The 21,040-nt window shown below is 34.4% G+C and overlaps 1 protein-coding gene across 4 annotated transcripts in view; it reads right to left on the bottom strand.

Moving 5' to 3' along the window:
* Positions 1-21,040, bottom strand: part of TUBGCP3 (tubulin gamma complex associated protein 3) — a 79,062-nt gene that overhangs the window by 42,085 nt on the left and 15,937 nt on the right. For all 4 annotated transcript variants that reach the window (XM_016151901.2, XM_016151905.2, XM_016151902.2 and 1 more), the window contains 8 exons: positions 18,354-18,431; positions 17,302-17,519; positions 15,264-15,436; positions 13,102-13,220; positions 12,208-12,333; positions 9,242-9,310; positions 8,739-8,871; positions 7,164-7,330 (listed from right to left, as the gene is read on the bottom strand). In XM_016151901.2, the coding sequence (XP_016007387.1) occupies positions 7,164-7,330; positions 8,739-8,871; positions 9,242-9,310; positions 12,208-12,333; positions 13,102-13,220; positions 15,264-15,436; positions 17,302-17,519; positions 18,354-18,431 (1,083 nt within the window). The remainder of the gene's footprint in view (positions 1-7,163; positions 7,331-8,738; positions 8,872-9,241; positions 9,311-12,207; positions 12,334-13,101; positions 13,221-15,263; positions 15,437-17,301; positions 17,520-18,353; positions 18,432-21,040) is intronic.

The following is a 21,040-nucleotide window of genomic DNA, read 5'->3' as shown; positions in this document are numbered from 1 at the left end:
TGGACATTTGTTGAAAATCAACTGAAGAAAAATGAATGAGTCTATTTCTGAACTCTAATTCTACTCTGTCGATTTACCAGTCTATACTTATGCCAGCAGCACACTGTTCTGATTACTTTGCACTTTAATATGTTTTGAAATCAGAAATGTGAGACTTCTAACTTGTCCCTTTTTAAAAGAGTATTTTAGCTATTTGGGGCACTGTGCACTTCCCTATCAATTTGAGGATCAGCTTTTCCATTTCTGCAAAAAAAACAAACAAACAAACAAAAAACACTAGAATTCTGATAGAGATTACATTAAATCTAAAGTCAAAAAGTCTTTCCATTTGTTTAGATCATTTTTCATTTCTTTCAACATACAGATCTTATACTTCCTTGGTTAAATTTATTCCTGTTTTATTGGCTTTGATACTACTGTACATGAAATTATTTTCTTATTTTTTAGATTATTTATTACAAGTGTATAAAAATACAACTGATTTTATATGCAATTAATCTGGCAAACTTGTTTATTAGATATATGTTGCAGATACTTAATTTTCTATATATAAGATGATGTTATCTGTGAATAAAGATTTTTACTTCCTTTCCTATCTGGATGTGTTTTTAAATTGTTTGCCTTGTCTAACTGCCCTGGCTACAACATCCAGTATAATGCTGAATAGAAGTGATAAAAATGGACACCCTTGTCTTGGTCCTAATCTGAAGGAGAAAGCACACATTCTTTCACCATTATGTATGATGTTACTTGTTAGTGTTTCATAGATGCCCTTTTGTAGGTGAAGAAGTTCCTTTCTGTTCGTTTGAATGTTTTTAATATAAGAGCACTGAATTTCATCAGATGCTTTTTCTGTATCAACTGAGTTGATCATGTGGTATTATTTTCCCTTCATCTATTAATATAGTGTATTGCATTGACTGATTTTATGTTGAAGTACCATTGCATTCTTGGGTTAAATCTCACTCAGTTATGGTTTACAACACAGCTGAATTCCCATTTTTAGTAATTTATGAAATTTTTTTACATCTACATTCATAAGGAATACCAATCTATGGTTTTCTTGTGTTGTCTTTGTCTCGCTTTGGTATCGAGTAACACTAGCCTAATAAAATGAGTTAAGAACTGTTCCTTCCTTTTCTATTTTTTTGAGTTTGAGGAGGATTAGTGTTAGCTCTTTAAATATTTCCTAGAATTTACTAGTGAAGCCATCTGGTCCTGGTTCTTCTTTACTACAAAGGTTTTTAGATTACTGGTTCAATTTCTTGTTATAGGTCTATTCATATTTTCTATTTCTTCATGAGTCAGTTTTGATGGTTTGTGTTTCCAGGAATTCTCTCCGGTTTTATTTATCTAGAAATATCTTCATTTCTCCTTCATAATTTTTGAAGTAGTTTTTACAGAATATAAAGTCCTGAATCATAAAGCCTCTTTTTTTCAGCATTTTAAATATATCTCCCTACTGCCTTCTAGCCTCCAGGGTTTTTAATGAGAAATCAGCTGTTAATCTAACTGAGGATCCTTTCTACATGATTTTTCTCATTTGATACTTTCGAGATGTTCTCTTTGTCTTTCCAGTTTGATTATAAAGTGTCTTGCTGTGATCTCTTTTAGTTTATCCTACTTTGAGCTTAGTAAGCTCATTGAATGTGTAGCTTAATAGTTTTCATCAAATTTGAGTACCACAGATCTCTCAGACTCTTTTTTCTTCCTGTTTTCCTGTTCCTCATACCGGATAATCTCGACTGATCATTTTCAATTTGCTTATTTTCTTCTTTACAAATCTGGTGTTGAGCCCCACTAGTACTTTTTTTCATTTCAATTATTGTACTTTTTCAAATCCAGAAATTCTATTTGGCTCCTTTTTACAATTTCTGTTTATTCATATTTTGTGCTATCTTTTGATTATAGAAAGTAGCATTTCCTTATGCAGATATTTAATAAACTACTATTAAATGAGAGGTTACAAAGCTCATGTATAGCTAGTCAGAGTTAACTATACACACACTTAAAGAAATACAATTTCACAACCAAGTATAACTGATTATACAAATTGAGGAAAAATTAACCTATGTAAAAGCTGAAGAGACAAAAATTCCCAAAATTTAATTGCATAAACATGACAATTACACAATGTAACTGTATACCAAATTCTTATGGTAAATATATTATTTAGAACAAATTAAAAGTGAATCTCCCAAAATTAATCAAAGACTTAAATATCTATAAATTTAGGGTTCAACAGAGAACAGAGAAGTAAAGTCAGAAAACAACTCGAATAAGAGAAAAGCCGCAGACATCTTAGGGTCACTAGATATTCAAATTTTATCCAATGTTCTTATATTAACAGCAGATAACATACTGCATGTTTACTATTTACCTGACTCAATCCTCTCGTACACAAAATCCCATGAAAAAGGCACTTCTATTCTGCACATATGAAAGATGCAGAAGGTAAGGCTAATATAGGCTAAATTATTTGCCCAGTATATAGAGCCATTAGAAACTGAAGACCAGAGTCAGGCCGAAGTCATGTTATTCCAGAATCTGAGCTCTTAAGCTCTATTCCACAGAGATAAAGCAGATGAGTTTTAAGACACACTGTTAATTGGTATGAGCCCACTGGCATAGCAGTACTAAACATGGCAAGCCCATGGCAAAGAACATAAAATACATTATGTCCAGAAGGATTAATTTCACCTCTATTGATCATAGTGCATTTCTGAAAAATCCAACAAGCAAAACTAGTGAAGCAAACAACATCTGGGGTATAAAGAAACCATTTGAGCAAAATACTAGCAAATAAAAAATTTACAAATCTTTAAATTCCTAAAGCCCCATCTAAACTCAGACCTTAAACATGAATATCATAGAACCTTTAATATATAGAATATAGATCCTTTAAAAATAGATAAATTTATTATAATAAAATCTTAACATTCAAGTAATCTGAGGAAAGAGTACCTGGGAATGTTTTGTATAATTCTTTCAAATTTTTCAGAAATCTAAAATTAAATAAAAGCATTTAAAAATAAATAACTTTACCAATGAGGCAAGATCTGAGATAAGTTGTTAAGTGATCATTGGAGCTACTAATGCTAATACTGTATTCAACAGATATGAATACTTATTTAGTATTTTATCTTTAAATAAATAAAACTTAAAAATTTGCCTTCAACTGATTCTATGAAACAAGAGTTCTACCCAAAAAAGTATCCCAAATTTAAGCTACAAATAAATAAATTAATTAATTAATTAAATAAGCGAGCACGCCTGAAAAGCACACAAGGCAGACAAATAATAAAGAATTGGTAGTACTTTTAAAACTATTTTAAAAACACAGAAGCCTCTAGGGAACAAGGGGTATACTTAAGGACTACTTTAAAAAGCTGGTAGTAGAAAATGCAAACTAAATTATTCTCAAGAAAAAGTCAAAAGTAAAAATCAGGTACTAAATTTAAAAAAGATAATTAGCCAGTTTGTGGCTTTAATTTTTGTTTTAATTGGTAGCAATATATATCCCAGACAATAATTCCCAGCCCAACCTCTGAGGAAAACCAGGTTCATCAAGTCAATCAATCAGCAGTTATTAAAAAGTTTATATCACCTAAATTCATTTATAATTGGCATGCTAATTATTGGATGAGGGAGGAATTGGAATACAGATATTTTCTTAAATAAAAAGATACAACTTTTCATCTTTTAATAATCCTAATTTTTAAAGGCTGTCTTGAAAATCTTTTTTTAATATTATAGGTACAATTTTAATGGGTGATAAACAGGTAAGCCTCAGAACTGAAAATAATAATATACAGAGCTTTTTATTTTTGGTTTTACAAGTGGTCAAGCTATCTCTCATAAATTTACAAAGTAAGCATGGCTCATCATATACAAATTATAATATAAAAAGAACATGCATCCTGAAAAGAACATTTATTTTTTCATTTTCTTAAGCACAAGACAGATCATTTAGACTCTCTTAAGCTCATAAATGACAAATTTCTAAAACTCGGATTATTTTTCTTATTGTAATAATGGTCAGGAGACTGAATAAGCATTGTAAATAATCAATTAAATGGGTTTTTACACAGCTTCCAAAATTTACCTCATCCTGTAATTACAGAATAACAGATCTCGAATGAATTAAAAATAAGAAGTTTCGCTCTACCGAGAAAAAAGCATTACCCAAGTTTCATTATCACAAAAGTGATAATGGATAAAAACTGAAATGTACAAGACTTAAAATCTCCATTTAATCTTGAACAATTAAGCCTGATTTAAAGTTCTAACTAAATAAATGACTTTATGGCACTTCCCAGGAGCACCTGAAATTAAAGATTCATACATAACTACGACGAATACAAAGGACGCCTCCCATCAGATGGCATGTAATGTGTATTTCAGCACATAAAAAATCTGACTCCACTTACAAAAATTTAATTAAAAAAAGACAAAACTAAGTGTGGTGTTAGAAGTGAGGAAAGTGTTTACCTTTAGGGATAAGAATGAAGATAGTGACTGGAGTGAGGAGACAGACATTGGGAGTGATAAGGTGCCATCCTGACCAGGATGGTGACTCATTTTGCATAAGGTATCGAGCATTAATTACTCTTGATTTGTGTACTTTTCCATATGTATAACTCAATAACAGGAATTATAAATGAGCTTAGTGGTAAGGAATACCAGTTAAACATAAGAGATATAAGTCTAAATATTTGATACAAATCTAAAGGCAAAGTAAAATAAATGAAAATCTTGAAAGATAAGACAATTTTTACAAATTGCATATAAAAAACTAAAAATAAAAAAATAATAAAATAATGTAGCAAAAGCTATAGAGATTAATGCCTGGCAGAAAAGCACCTGGGTAAGGTACAAAATTCTTTAAACAGCAGATTAAAGAAACTGGTTTATTCTTGACTTTAGCATTTAGAAAAATATAGGTGAAAGAAAGTTAGGAAAAACTTGAAGGTAACCATTAGTAAAATAAAAACATAATACCTTTCAAAGCTTTCAATTCATATTTTTAAAAAAATAGTTGATTTAACAAAAGGAACATAGAAAGCATCAAAATATTTCTACTTAATCTATAAATTCAATGTGTGATCCCTATGAATATAAAAAAAGAACTTTTGGCAGAACTGACAAATTGATTCTAAATTCATATCTAAGTAGAAACGTGCAAAAACAGCAAGAAAAATTGTGAAAAGAACAAACTGCTCCTATCAGATATTAAACCATAAGCTATGGTTATTTAAATAATATTTACAAATAAATAGCATAATATAAAAATCTGAAAAAAAAATACAGTCCAGAAGCAGACCTAGATGTATGCAAGAATTCACGATTAAATGTGGCAAAACTAACATTTAAGGAGTCTTGGTGAAGGCTATGATTCTTTATACTACTCTAAGTCTGAAATAATGTGAAAATAAATAGTTAAAAGAAAAATAATTAAAGGAAAAAGGTGCAATTACAGATACAAGATATCTAAACATATAAAACCATTCTATGATTCAATTCCAAAAAGACAAACAAATCCACACACACAAATATAAACTGGACAAAGGATATGAATAGCAAGTAGCAGAAGAAATAAAATTAACCAGTAAACATGAAAAGCTGATCAATCTCATTTGTAACCACTGAAATGCAAATGAATACCATAGGAGATGCCACATCTCATACATTAAATCAAAAACATTTTCATTAAAGTTGGGTAATAGGGAGTGCTGACAAAGGTAGAGGACTAAGAACCATAAGAGAAAGCTGATTGTCAGGAAAACTGGTAAAGCCAATCCAGAGATCAAATGGCAGAATCAAAATTTAAAGTATGCATTTCCCACAATGCGGCAATCCCACCTCCTAGTACTTACCTTAAAGAAACTCATAAATATGCAAGGGAGGCACATATAAGGATGTTCATTTTAATAATATTCATAAAGTTTAAAACTACAAAGAACATGATCATCAGTAGGAGAGTTGCTAAATAAAATATATATCCATATATATATATCCATATATAGTGAATAATATGCAGTAATGAAGTACAATTATAATACTGTCATGGAAGGAGCAACACATTGAGCGACTTGCACTATATGCACACATAGAATGCCATTTATGTGTTTCAGAAACACCCACAAACAATACCATATATGGTTGGTTCTGCTGTCATGCTTGTTTTTAAAAGAATTTGTTACAGCACAACTGATAATGAGGAAACAATTTGAGCATAACACAAATTTCATGATTGCTTAAGTGCAATTTCGACCATGAGAAACCAGGTGAAAACAACAAGCCACCAACATGGGAATCCACAAATTGCACACACAGACACAGCTCACACTCACCAGCTACCTTAACTTATCATCTATGTCAGCAGCCACAACCTTCTGTTCCACTTTAGATAAGCTTCCTTTGACCAATGTCCAAAAGCCAACAGCAGGGCTTTTTCAAGGTAAATGCCATATTTATTCTAGAATTTACATATTTCTTAACAATTCGATGTGTTTAAAATTGTGCTACAGCTTCTAGTAAGTTCTCATATTTTTAAATTTAATGTCACTAACAGGATTTTGAGTGTGGTGCCCCTTTGCTCTACTTTTAGTCAGAAGTCCTGTGGTTTTTACACTGTAATTTCACATAGCACAGTGATTTTAGGAACATATATGTTGTATTATAGCAGAACTAACTGTATTTCAATAGGTATATCTACAAATTACTTGTTTCATTATAATCGTCAGCACTGTAGTTAATCAAAGTGAGTTTAGAGTTTAGTTTATACAGTTATCATGCAAAGCGACAGAACACGTAATGTTGTTCTGCATGGAAAACTGGACTGACTTAGGAGAACTAGTTCTAGCTTTGCTGTCAACCTAAAATTGTTAGCAAATGTAGACAAGCGATTTGACCTTGCTGAGATCCCCGTTATTAAAACTGGGATAACAACTTTCCCCTAACCAAACACAGCTCTCAGCAGATTTCAATGAGATAACGGGCTTTCAAAGCACTGTACAAAATATGTATGGCATTCAAATAAAGTTTGGTGGCATTATTGTTAATTAAGAAAAAATAGTAATCATGGGGAAAAAAACAAAAAAGGGTAATTGAGTGCCCATGCTTCTTAAATCCGAGTCTGAGAATCGAGTAGTATTCCTTACTTCGTGGTAAGTGTCCTCAAGCTCCCCGTCGTATATCCAACGGTATAGGAAGCTCAGGACGGGATGTGACACTAAGCTGAGAATGTGCTGCACCAAAGACCTCATGTAAGGGTCTCCCGTTTTTGTGTAGGCATGGACGGCTGAGGCCAGCTCACCTCCTTTCCTTCCTGAGGGGGAATACATGAAAAAAAGATTTAGACTTAGTACAAAGCAATAACTTAACACTAACCAAAATGGCCAAGTAATAAAGTATGTTTATTTTCTTAATACCACTTTGGACATACAAGAAGCGATAAACGTGTCATGGATTAGGAGCTAAGAGAGCAAGAGTCTACCCCTGGCTTTATGTCTCAGAGCGAGTTACCCATCTCTTCATGACCCCTACGGAGTTTTTCAGTAGCAAAAACCTTGACCTCCTATATGACCAAGAATATGACTTTTTAAACTTTTGACTAAGACACACATTAAGATTCACACTTTATACTGCAATCTGGTATACAAATAAATATGTATATAAAGAAAAAGTTTTACAAAGCAATACTTACACTTAAATATTTTCTATTTTCTTCCTTTTTTTCTTTTGACATGTTAGTCTCAACTTACTAATCTGAATTCATAACCCATTAATTGTTGCAACTTAGCTTGAAAACCACTGCTCAGTATGATGTACTGGGAGTGGCAAGAATCAAGTCCAAAAATATAAGCACATGAAGAATTTATGTTAAGAACTCAGGATTTTATTAACTGCTTAAAGATTTTAAGAAAAGAACTAACGTGATCTGATTCTTCTGGCATGTATGCACAAAAAGGAGTTGAGTAAGACTGAAGAGAGAGTTGGTAAGCTGGTTATTGCAACAGCACAAAGAGAAGATAGAGAGGATTCAAAGTGTCTGGTTTGCAGACAATGATTAGGGAGAGGCAGTGATTTGAAACATATGAAGGAGTTACAGGTACCAGGACATCAGTGGCTAACTGGACACTGAAAAGAGATTGGCAGGGGGTGGGGAGGATGTGAGAGACTGGGAGAAATATAAAGGAGAAGTCTGATAGGAATCTATGGGGGAATGCTGGTAATTGGAGGAAAAGGATATGTTTATTCATTGTGTTTGACTTCTTCCTTTTTGGGGGGGGGAGTTTTAGGGGGTGGAGGAAACAAGGCACAGATGACATGATGAACTCAGACAAACATGCTAAAGCTCTGATCCTTATAAATTATTCAACAGGAGGACGGCATTTACCACTGAGCCATGAAATGAGCAGAACACTGGCTTCTCACATCTCACTTGGTGCCAATAGGCCTAAGAGGTATAGACTATTAGTGTCCCAATGTTACAAAGGCAACTAGAAATATAGACTGAAAGCCCAGGAGAGGCCTAAGCTAGACATGCAAGCATGGGAACTTGTAGCATACATACAGTGAATGAACCCAGACATGGACCATAATCTTGAGAGGAGTGAAACTCTAGGAAAGGCTATTGGTTAAGAGCCAAGTAAAAGAGGGATATATATATAAACAGCTCTAACACCAAGGACTACAAAAATAATAATAATAAAATACATGAGATGCAAAATGACCTTGGCAGTGGTCCACCAGGGCTGCAAGGGTCTTCAGTCTTATCTTGGGATCGTATGTCCAAACCAAGAGGCGCCGGAGTGTTAAACTACTCTCAAGGCCCAAATTTACACCCTGATCATCCTCTAACTGTATCTGAAAAACAATAAAGATATAACGTGTAAGTATAAGTCACTAAATATGTCAATAATTTCTTAATCCATGTAAAGTGAATCTGGAGAAGGGAATTAAGTCTCATAAAAATGAAGCAAAACCCTCTGAGGGAACAAGTTCCTTCAAGCTATAAGTGATCTGTTTAAATGGTAGACAGGATCCTAAAAATTAGCAATTAATTGGCTCTAAGGTACAGTGAAACTTTATAGATAACCAAACCTTATAAACAGTATTATCAAACAGATTTTTATCTTTTAAAAATGATATATGAAAAAGCTTTAAAAATCTATATAGCTGTAATTTTGTAACGCTTCAAATCACGAAGAAATTAAAATAAAAACAAGGTATTTACCTGGGAATGCAAAACAGAGAGTAATCGGTAGTATTCTTTGAGTTCTTGGTGCAAGGCAGCACAAAAGCTCTGTGTAGAAAAGAGTAAGTATAATTAAAGCACAACGCAGTCATTACACAGCAACTCATTTGAACTGCATAGGCATAATGCTTTAAAATAAAGTCCTATGTGATTTAAATTCTTTTAATGGTCTGGTAGGGAAGTGTTGTCTTAGCATAAACTTTGCAGAAGAGAAAAGGAGAAAACAAAGTATGTTTTTCATGAAGCTATAATAAATCCACTTCAGAAAAGTATTATTTAAAAATTATGTTCCTTCTAAATTTTTAGAGTTAAAGTGTAATTTTCTTAAACGTTCGTAATTGAAAAAAAATTTTAATTAGTAACTCTATGCCAATTCTCCCCATACCCCACCAATTATTTTTTGGTTTGTACTGCTCACTTTTCCTACCCAAATTAAAAACTTCTTTGTAACTCTCCTGCCTTAAACTAAAAAGGTGTCAAATTAGAAGCTGAAAGGACTTTCACACAGTCCTGTGACAAGAACTTTCCGAACTCTCAGATATAAACCCAGGGATACTCAGTGGGAAGCTTTGGTTTCTGAGAAAAGCCTATAACATACAGAACTTGGAAAGGATAAAACCTGTTTTCTCTAAGTATCAGGCTCCACACTTTTCTGCTCATGTTAAGGCAATACATAATCATTCATTTATAGGTTTATTTTTATTGTATTTATGTTTTGTGGATCTGATCCAATACAAACATTTTCCTCCTTATAAACTATAAAAATGCACATAAAACCTACTAATTTTGCAGACTTAATGGAATATTTCAAAAGTTAGTTTTCTTAATATTTACAGAGAAAACAACATGACATATTTTCAGGCACCGCATCACTTTTTACAAAAACCCCAGTGCCCACAACAGACACACACACATAAAAGTTGAAAACCAAACTACTGATCAGTAGAAGTAATCAAATTATAATCTATTACGTAAAACACACACACACACGCGCGCGCACACACACACAGGAGTACACAAGTCAGCCTATATAAGTAGTCTCCCACCAAAATAATGTAATTACAATCTGAGTATTTCAGCACCCTGTGTATTCAACATGAAAAGCCTTCAGTTAACTGAGGCCGTTCTCACCTTGTGTTATTAAAAGCAAATATAAGTTTCAGACTTAGGCAACAACGTCTTCCTTTAATATAAGATTTTGTCCCATTTAGTATGTCTAGAGACAAGACACTTCTGAGAGTAAAACGGGGTTAATCAGTAGTATGCTAACTGCAGCTTATGATCGCTCTAACAACAGCTCTCAGTGATTCTTCTAATAAGCATTTTAAAACACTCCTTTTTCAGTAACTAGACAGTACAGAGGAATGATTTTAAAACCAGAAAATAAGAGCAGGATAGAAAGAACGACAAAGTAGAAATTACACGTTATATTCTGGTCCCACATCTGCCCACTAGTCAGGGCAACATGAACGAAATGATTAAACTTTCTGAAGTACAACTTTTAATATCTGCAACATGGGGACAATTACATCTGTCTTGCTAATTTTAGAGGGCTGTTATTAGAATCAAATATGAAAGAACAGACTTTAAAATCTAGTACTATAAAATACTATATGACACTACTATAATGATTATCAATTAACTTATTGGAATAAAATATCTATATAATAGCTTATTTAGTTTTCCTTTATTCACTTTGTGTTTATTTTGCTTCATATCTAATAAAGTGACTAGGACATATCAGTGTAATTTGCATTCATAAGAAAATGATACAAAGACATAATAAAATCGTCCTTTTTGAAAAAGGTGTAAGAACTCACAGAAATCATAGCATGCTACTGGGAGGGAAGGCCAGTGAGCTCACCTGGCTTGCGAGCTCCTTGAATCATTAATGCCAAGTGGAGTCCTGAAGGCCTTGCTCCTCCCTATCTGCATTACAGTGAGAGGGAAGGGTAACTGACCCACTATACTGGTGAATGGTATTCACAACAGTACAGGCTTGGGATAACAGCTTTCTAAGCATTGTCTCCTAATGCTCACCACCTTGGAGATGATTATCATCTTGCATATTATCATCACCTCCATTCTATATACACAGAAACAAAGGTCGAGAGAAGGTAACTTATGCAAGGTAACATACCATTAAAAGGTGAAGCCAAAATGAGAACCCTGCGTGGTCTCACTTCAAAGCCATGCTACTACTAATCATCAGCCATGCTGCTGTGCTGTGCAGTGCTTACAGTGTAGTTTACTTTTAAATCTCTCTCGCCCCACCTCAATAATTTTTTGAAGATTTCATAAGTATTGCCTAAGAATCAACATCGGGGCAGAATCTTATGCCGGTAAACCATTAAAGAGCTGGGATCTGTAAACTTGACTTTTTCTTTGTTAGCTGCTTCCTGTCAGGTTCTAGAGGCAAAAGGAGGCAAAGCACCAGTTAGGCACTGCCCCAGCTGTGGCCTTTCAGGATAACAGCAAGAGTTGGTTCTTGTTTCTAGCTTCTGCAGCATTCCCAAATCCAGTCTCACAGTGCTGCCCAGGGTACCACAGCAGCTGGAATGTCCCTGCTTAGAGGCCTGCATCCCAAACAGCCCCCGCTCAGAAGGCTCTGTCTGCTGGGAGCCCCTCTTCTGAGCTATTGGATTCTGATAACCCAATGCCTTCTCTGCTCTCCAGTTTTACCTCTGTTTTAATAATTGTTTGTATTCTTTTGCTTTTACAATCCTCCAACAGCTATGTAAACAATTTGCTATTTTTGATTATCTTTGTCAATACCTACTGCGGTTTCTACTTTCTTGGGGGATCATGACTTATACAATGTCATTATCAAAACTTCTTTATTTAAGAAAGAACCCTCCTAAGAATTATTTTCATGAGATTTTAAGTAGATTAAGCATTTCCCAAAGTGAATAGCACCCCAAATGTCCTAGTAATAATGAACATACCTGACCTACAAGTCCAAATGAACGGTCTAGACTCCGCTGGTCCGTGTATTTTCTGATTTTATTATGTAACCATCCCAACTCAGCAAGTCTGACTGTCGTATCCCTCAAAGATTTATTTAGGTTTGCCTAAAAAGGAAATAAATCAAGTTAAAAATTAACACTAGAATTTTAATTATTATTTTTCTCAACCATTTGTACTTTTAATATTATAAATCTAAGGCTTCAACACATGAAACCAAAAAATGACTAACATATCATAATTAAAGTGAAAACAATGAGATTTTGGGAAACGAAAAGCATCAGGTGACAGACAGGGAAGTAAAACACTCCAAGTAAATGTTAAGCTAGAGTAGCATGACATCCAAGAGTCTGGCTAGAGTCTCCCAACATGGCAGAGACAATCTTATGATGTCAGTAACCTTGTGAAACAGCTGAGAATCTCAGAAGGACACAACATCAACAAGAAGGAGCTGTGGAAAGGCAGATTCTAAAAGATGAAAGCAAAACTGAGCAGAGGAACCTCATCTAGAATCCTGTATCAATAGCAAACATGCCAAGCCATACCAGTTCCTCAAATAACCTCTGACATTACCATGACTGGATGCAAAAATCAGCTAAATGGGGTAATTGCATCAGTAAAAACAAGGAAAGAAAGCAAGAAAAAGGAAGCAAAAGTATGGAAAAGGCTGACGAAGGGCCCTATAACAAGATTACACAAATCACAAACTACACAAGGAAATATAAACCAGAATTTAATAGTGCAACTTGATTGGTACACACAATTTTGTAAATCCAGCCCTCATTCTATAACACCTCACAATTAATAGCTCTTATTTGGTCTTAATCACATTTTTTTCTTTCTGAATATTTTAGATGAGGTTTTAGCTGCTGTACCTTCCCCTCCACTTTGTAGCAGTTCTCAGTGTTGCTCATCTTGATGTTTTTGCCATCTATGCCTTGGAATACGTACAAAATGTCTCTGACAAGGGCTGCCTCAGTAACTTCCATAGTACCTGGAAAATGGTTTTTATAAGAGAGTAATCATTGAACAACATATTTGAAGATGAAATTAATTTTATGACACAATTAGTTTCACATTATATATCTGTAACCAGAACAAAATTTAAAAACTAAATGAGCTTAAGTATGATGTTATTAGAAACAAAAATTTTCTGAAAAGGATATAGAGATCATGTCATTTTTCATATAAAATTATTTCTAAAAGACAATGCAGTATGTGGAAACTGAATATATAACCCAAGAGTAGCCAAATCATTCACAAACGGATGGATAATTATTTCATAAATGGTATTTGGAAAAACTGGCTTACTACACAGCAAGCATATAAACCTTGGTCCATTCCCAGCACCACATAAAAAGGAGTTAATAGAATAGAAAAATTATTGATGATTTCCATAAACCTTGGAACAAAATCTAAGTCAGAATTTTAGGTGTTATTCAAAATAATGATGAAAAGGCAATGCCTAGTAATCCAATGTATCAGTGAGAGGAAAAACAATCAGAGTATACAGTTGGTGATCAGTACTCTCAGAACCCAGACAGCAGAGTCAGAGTATCCAGAGATCAACACTCGGAGAACCAGACCAGCAAAGTCAGAAGGTGAGGACAGGTTTGTACTTCAGTCATGGGGATATTATTCTGTGAAGATCAATTACATCAGTTTGCTAGTAGTATCATTCAACTCTTACCTATTGTTATTGACCATTTTTATCTACTTCATTTGAAGCTCTGTCAGTAGGTGAATATATATTTAGGAGTATTATTTCTTCCCAAAGAACTGCTCTTTTTGTTATGAAATGTCCGTCTTTGGTAATACTCCTGCCACTGTATATTTTTCTATTAATTTAGTCACCCATCATTCTTAGTGTTTACAAAGGTATTTTTTCCAACAATTTACTTTCAACCTATATAAAATGTGTCTCTTGTGAGCAATATATAATTGTCAAAATACCATTTAAAAAAAATCTTTTAAACAAAATATCTATCCATATAAATTTAACGTAATTATCAATATGTCTGGATTTAAATTTACTTCATTCCAGTATGTTTTTTAATTATACCACTGTTTATTTTTCCTTTGTATTTCTCTTGCTCTTTTGGAATAATTGAGTATATTTTTAAGTCCTTTTATCTCAGCTTTGTATAGAACACAGGTTTGAAGGCAATAGTTAGGGATCAGACGTCATAGCAAACAGAAAGAAAAAAAGCATAGAATAACACTATGACCCTATATAGAAACTAGCTTCTAAGCCCAAGAGCACACAGCTGTCACATGTCGCAGGACAGACAGAAGCTGGTAAGTATGGCTACGTGGAGGCAGCCCAAGCTATGTCTGAGATGTCCTCACAAGTCTGAAAGACACCTCTCATCCTCCAGCCTATGCGAGGACAGAAAATAGGTAGAGGAATTTCAAAACCAGTAGATTATAAAGCAACAATAAAGCCCATTCTTCTATTTTCAGGATACTCATGGTCCAAACACTGCTATTCAGTGTTCCCATGAAAGAAACCCAAACTTTTTTTGGAACGTAACAGAATTTTAAAACTCTCAATGAGACATTCATTCAACCATCAAATCCTCAGTGAGTTTCTTCAACGTTCTAGGCACTAAGCTAGTTACCAGCACAGTGAAAGAGACAGAAATGGTCTCTCCTTTGTGGAACTTAGTCTGTGATGGAAGACAGTCTAAGGGAGGCTGTTCCAGCCTGGAGACTCTTTCCCAGGAAGAAAGGCAGAATAAAAACAGAGAATGTATATATGACAAGGAAGAGAGATCCTGAAGAAGGAAACCATTTAGACAAGGAACTGAAAAATGAATGGTGCTGGGGAATACACAGTCAGGGTAACATGGGGTGATAAAAGCCAGAATTCCCAAGGCAACACAGACCATATTTAGGATTCTAAACCTTATTATGAGAAGAAGAAACCACTCAGTTAAAGTTGTAAGCGAGGATCCCTGATCTATATTTTAAAATAAGGGAAGTGTAAATTCTAGTTGTTCAAAGAAAAGTTACATTAAAATATAATCGTACTCACCACTTGCATCCCCTTCTCTCCTTGTCCTTGTCACATTTCGAGAAACAGTGCTAGGAATACCTTTTGAGGTAGTGGTTTGTAGAGAAGGCTGGCTTCCAGTTAGAGTCCATGCGAGACGTGACCCCAGCTGCTGTCGAAGACAGTCTCCTATTCCTGCTGCTTGATGAGACTGTCTGAAAAAAGGAGCATTTTATATCATCAAATACGCAGGTTATTTACTGAAAAGATAAAATTACTTCCAGAAATTTTTCTTATATTACTATATTGAATTATATAATCTTATAAATCTGAGATAGGTGAATGACTTAATCATACCCATCGACATATTAACAACAATCAATCCAAGCTGGCATTCGGGCTTTTATTGCCACCTCCACACATATTTCTTACCATAAAAATCAAAATCTATTTGACTTTTCTTTATAAACACAAAATATACCCTACCCATCTAAAACCACTTTGAAATTCACTAATAATTTTAATTCCAATATTAACACCTTTCATTCAGTCAACATCTGTTGCGCATAGAAGTTTAAAAATCTGGAAATACCATCCCTTCCCTGTCCTCACTTGTTTCTCAGCATTTATGGTGCTCAATATGAAAAGAAATACCTAATTTGTAATTAATTTCAACTTAAGGCAAAAAAAAAAAAAAGCACATCTAAGATCAAGTTAGCTTTTAATAATTTGGAGACTATGTTAAAGATACTCTTCAAAGATCTAAAAACCTGATAGCTGATTTCTAATGACATATGCTTTGACAACTATAACCAAACTATCACCTCCTGGAACTGCAAAATGCAAAAACAAGACTCTCGATGGCACTATTGTTTCCAAATGGCAGAGCTCTGACTTCTTACTGGTATAATACTGGGGGGTCCACCTATATAATCCACTGATGGAAGAGAGGAAAGCGAAACCCTGAAACAGCCCTTACTTTTTCCTATTTTCAATGGGGAAAAAAAGTAATCAACAATAACAACTAAAACTGTCTTTGAATACAGTTCTAAATTTAAAAGAAAAATTCTAAGACCACTTCAATTCAAAGTTCTCTATATAGCTTTTTTCATATGACAATAATCATTTCAAATTTTAAGATGAAAATAAAGTCTTTTCACTCTCTTAGAATACAAGTTTTGAGATTAAATTTGTAGAATGTATTATGATGTCCTTCTAGAACTCGACTCCATTTATAATCCATGTGTGTGGTATACACATTCTATTTTCTAATATTGAACATGATTTTCTTAAATCACATAAGATTTAAATTATATTATGCTCATAGAGAAAACACCATTTGATGGTGAATCTTTGGTCACTATCTTCTTTATGATAATTTACTTTGATGTGATTTCTGAGAATTAACTATACACAGAAATGTGTATATATAAAAAATAAATAAAAAACAAAGTTATAAGTCCATTAATGCAGTGGCACCTGCTTTATTCGCAATCATAAATTCTCTATTTCCTCAAAATATAATAGATTTGACAGCAGGCTGAACTGCAAAGTATGTAACATCTTGGTTGTGTGTTCCTAAAGCTCCTTGTATTAATTCACTTGCACATAGATGCCATAATCCTTAAAGACCTCAGTACCTAAGGATAAGACAGCTTTATTTTATGTTATTTTTTAAAAGTAATTCAATGAAGAGAGAAGCATATATCAATGAAGAGACAATAGCCATTGAGAGATAAATATGAGAATATAGCAAGAGAAATGTCAAGTGCTTACTTCAAAGTGAAAGGCTCTGCACAATATGCTTATGAACTAGGTCCTATTTGCACTAACAGCTTGAGAGTAGGCCAAAAATCTACAGTTAACTAAAATTAGAAGTGAAATGAATTCCTATCTGAAACAGTTTTTACAAAGAGCAAAATCTAAAGAGAAAGCATATCAGACATAGCATATCTAGAACATTCCTGGCACATACAAACTTCTAAAGATAGTTTTGGTGAACACAAAATGCCTAATTAAAAGCCTGAGGATTTTCCTATTTCTACTATTTCAGAAATCTTTGCACATAAGCTTGATTTACCCTGGAAGGAGAGATTGTTGTGTGGGGGTCGGGCCATTTAGGGCATACATGCTTATACTGCTGATGCCACTGCTTCCCATACTGCCAGAGCTCTGTGCTGACTGGGTGCTGCGATCCTGGTAGTTCAACGGGAGAGTCTGAGGCCTGGCGTAGTAATAGGGAGTGGAGTGAGCATCTCTTGGTAATGCCTGAGCAAATAACGTGGCATAGCTAGAAACCTGAGAATAAATTAAAATGCATTAAGAATATAGATATAAAATCACAGAACACTTTTCACAGGTCAACAAAGATAATTTATATTCAGATTTTACATCTATTTCTGTAACTGAACTTTATATTTGTTAAATAAATTAGTTATTATACTTTTAAATATGTCAGAAATGATAAAGTTTTAGAACGTTTTCTGAACCCCAAAACTCCCACATGGTCTGATAACTAAATACTTTATTCAGAATTCATGCAAACTAAAACTCAAATAATTAAACATTTTTAAAAGTGTGGCATCCTTACATAATGAAAGAATGCTCATTACTCAGAACAAGGCTTTAGAGATAAATATGACTTTCACCTACATTCTTCAACTTTTTAAGCATTCACATTTCTGCAGTGGAGTGTTTTATTTTAACAGACTCTATGGCACATGGAACAGCCCAATTGCTTTTTCAAGAACTCATAGGTCAAAAATTAAACCCAGGTGACAACAAAACTTTCACTGGTGTAACAGTAATTAATGTTCATAATGATATCTGAAAACACAGGAAAATCCTAAAAGGTCTTCTAACTCAAAAACTGATAGCTTATGCTCTATTTAACTGAACACTGTTATATTTGAATAACATAATTCTGAAAAACATCTTAAAGAAACATAGCACACTGACTAAAATTGCCCTTAATAAAATTTTAGCTTTCCATGACTGCCCAGAAAACCAGATCAGATTCTTTGTTATTTTAAGTACAGAAGCCAATTAATACCAAAATTAGGTATACCTGTACTAACAAAAGATGCATTATGTCCTTTAAAAAGGCAGTGAGCTACTAAAACAGCCTCTCACCTTGTTTGGCTGCTTGCGTGGATCTTCACTAAGGCTTAGCAAGAGGTAGAGAATAGACCATTTATTTTTCAGAACTCCCTGTTTAGAAAGAAAACATTAATAAAACAACTTTGTACTACTCCCCAATTTTATCCTCCTCTCTTCTAAATTATGCTTAATTCCAAAATAGAATTGCATTTTAAAATTCACATGGTAATATCAAATCTAAATTTGTTCATCCTTCAGGCTTTAAGAATAGCACTATCCATCAGAAGGCTAAAGATAATGTTCTCAAGAGGTTAATACTCTTGGAACTTTCAACCCAACGCCCTGAAAACTAACTCCAATGTCCCTAATAAGAACATGCTTTTTATATTACTCTCTGTCCTTGAATAACAATATTTCTCCCTTGAAATACTTCTTATAATAACCAACTTCCCAGTGATTATAAGAAAAATGCCATAAAATGTGATGCTTTTCCCTCCTTTATCAAAATCCCATTTAGTCCACAAAATAGAGTATTATTTAAAAAAAAAAAAAAAAAAAAAAAGTCTAAAATGCAAGATGTCATGCATACCTAAAGGTTCTGAAGCTCTTTGTTGTCAGAATAACTAATCCTTAGGTTTCTATGTAAGATTATCCTACAGATTTCATTAATTTCCAATTACCTATCACTCTGCCCTGATTTGCAACCACTGACTGCAGCCCACTCTCAATATGTTTCATTGCAAAGTTACAGAGCATTCTACTCTATTTATACAGCCTTACCGTTTGGATGCACAACTAAAATGTTCTTTGTTATATAAAATATTCCTTTAAAGTTTTTTTAAAGAATAAGCTCATCCCAGATATTTATTATCTAACTTAAAAAACAAGTTTAAAGAAATAAAAAAAAAGGCCCAGTCCTGACAGATTCCTCAGTCCAGTGGTAAGTAGACAAAAAGGCAAAACACTCTGACGTGATAGATTACATTTCAGACATAGGAGGATCACTCAAATGCTCCAGGCTCAGGAACGGACTCCCAGAAATGTCTCTTAGAAAGAGAGGTGATGCAAAGGCAGAGAAGGGAAACGGGCATGGCCTCTTCAAGGAACTGAAGATAGATAAATTTGGCTAAAAGGCATGGGCATGGAAACTGAAAATGGAATGAAGGATCAGATTAAAGTGGGCCTTGTATGCTATACCAAGAAATTTGGATTTTAAGCTGAAGACAATAGGCAGCCTTTGAAGGATTCCATGCAGGAGAGTGAGTGGACTCACTGACAGTCCCACAGCGGATGGACAACATGGGAGATAAAACAAGACACAGAGGGTCTCCTTAGGAAACTGCACTCATTTGGAGGGGAAATGACCAGGAGCTGAGCTGGGATTCAGTGACTGAATATCTGCTAAGGTAACCTTGACATCCCTCTGTAAGCTGGGTCTCTGGGGCTAAGTGACTCCCTTGAGTCACAGGACCAAGGAGGCAAACCTTGTCTGCTTGTCTCCAAAGAGCTGCTCTCTTCCAATTCCATTTCCCTTAAGCATTTGAGGGTCATCAGTCAGCAGCAGCAGCAGCAGCTACCATTTAAAGGAGGACTGCTGGGCCAAGTCCTTACCTACATCATCTCCCACAATCATCACAACCAAACTGCAGCACAAGCTTTATTCTCTCCATTCCATAAATGAAGGAGATGAAACCTGAATAATTAATCACAAAGATATAGGCCAGGATTCAAACCAAGGTCTGTTTGACTCCAAAGGGACAGATAAGAGGCATACCTAAGAGGAACAATCATTAAGACTTGGCACAGAGTGAATCTGGGGAGAGAGGGGACAGCAAGATGACATCAGGTTTCTAGTCTTTGGCAATACATGAATCGTGTTATCATTCACTGAAAAAGCAGGTTATATGGGGGTGGATGTGAATGGATGCCTAGAGGTATAAAATTTAAAAAGTATGCTCCTTTCAGTTCCCAGGATGTTGAGTTACAAGCCCCTGTGACAGTTTCCTAATGGATGTCTGGATAAAAATGCCCAGCAGGGATCAGGAAGACAGCAGACATTCTACCTGTGCGCAAGAGTCCTGGGTTAGATCCCTAGCTGTTTCTAAAAACAAAGATGCATACAGGGAGGAGTGGAGAAAGTTCCAAAAGTGAACAAAACTGTGCACAAAAGAATCAGAAAATGACATTTAAAAGTGGTGGCAGTATTTTTTTTTAATACAGAAGAACAGGTATTAAAGAACCAAGATCAGTCTGCTGAATGGTGTCTGATAGAGGAACTGTGCGCTGAGGTGCATGTGTAACTGTGCACAAGGACAGACATACAAGAGGTGGTGAAGCAGGCAGGGGCCACTACCAGCAAGGCAAATATCATCAAAGATGGAAAAGCCTACTTAAAATAGTGAATTCAAGTAAGTCAAGTTGAATTAAGGAAACTAAATGGTCAGTAAATGAATTTAAGCTTATGTTTACAAAGAAAGAAGACATGTAAAAATGACGAGGTTAATTGTAGGAGCATTAGACACAACTTGGTGATTTTTATTGTTGTAACACTAACCTAATTATTTGTTGAGTAAAGTATTGTACTTGTCTGGATTTCATTTTTGTCTCTATAAAAGGTGGGAGAGAGCAAGACAAACAAAGTTCCTTCATAGTCAGAATCACAAAAATCTCACCCTATGACTCAATTTATTGGTGTAGAGGCTGGCAGTCTTTTATAAAAA

Source organism: Rousettus aegyptiacus, unplaced genomic scaffold, assembly GCF_014176215.1.
Source record: "Rousettus aegyptiacus isolate mRouAeg1 unplaced genomic scaffold, mRouAeg1.p scaffold_m13_p_11, whole genome shotgun sequence".
Lineage (NCBI taxonomy): Eukaryota > Metazoa > Chordata > Mammalia > Chiroptera > Pteropodidae > Rousettus > Rousettus aegyptiacus.
The sequence above is the reverse complement of the archived record's forward strand: the minus strand, read 5'-3'. Positions and strand labels throughout refer to the sequence as shown.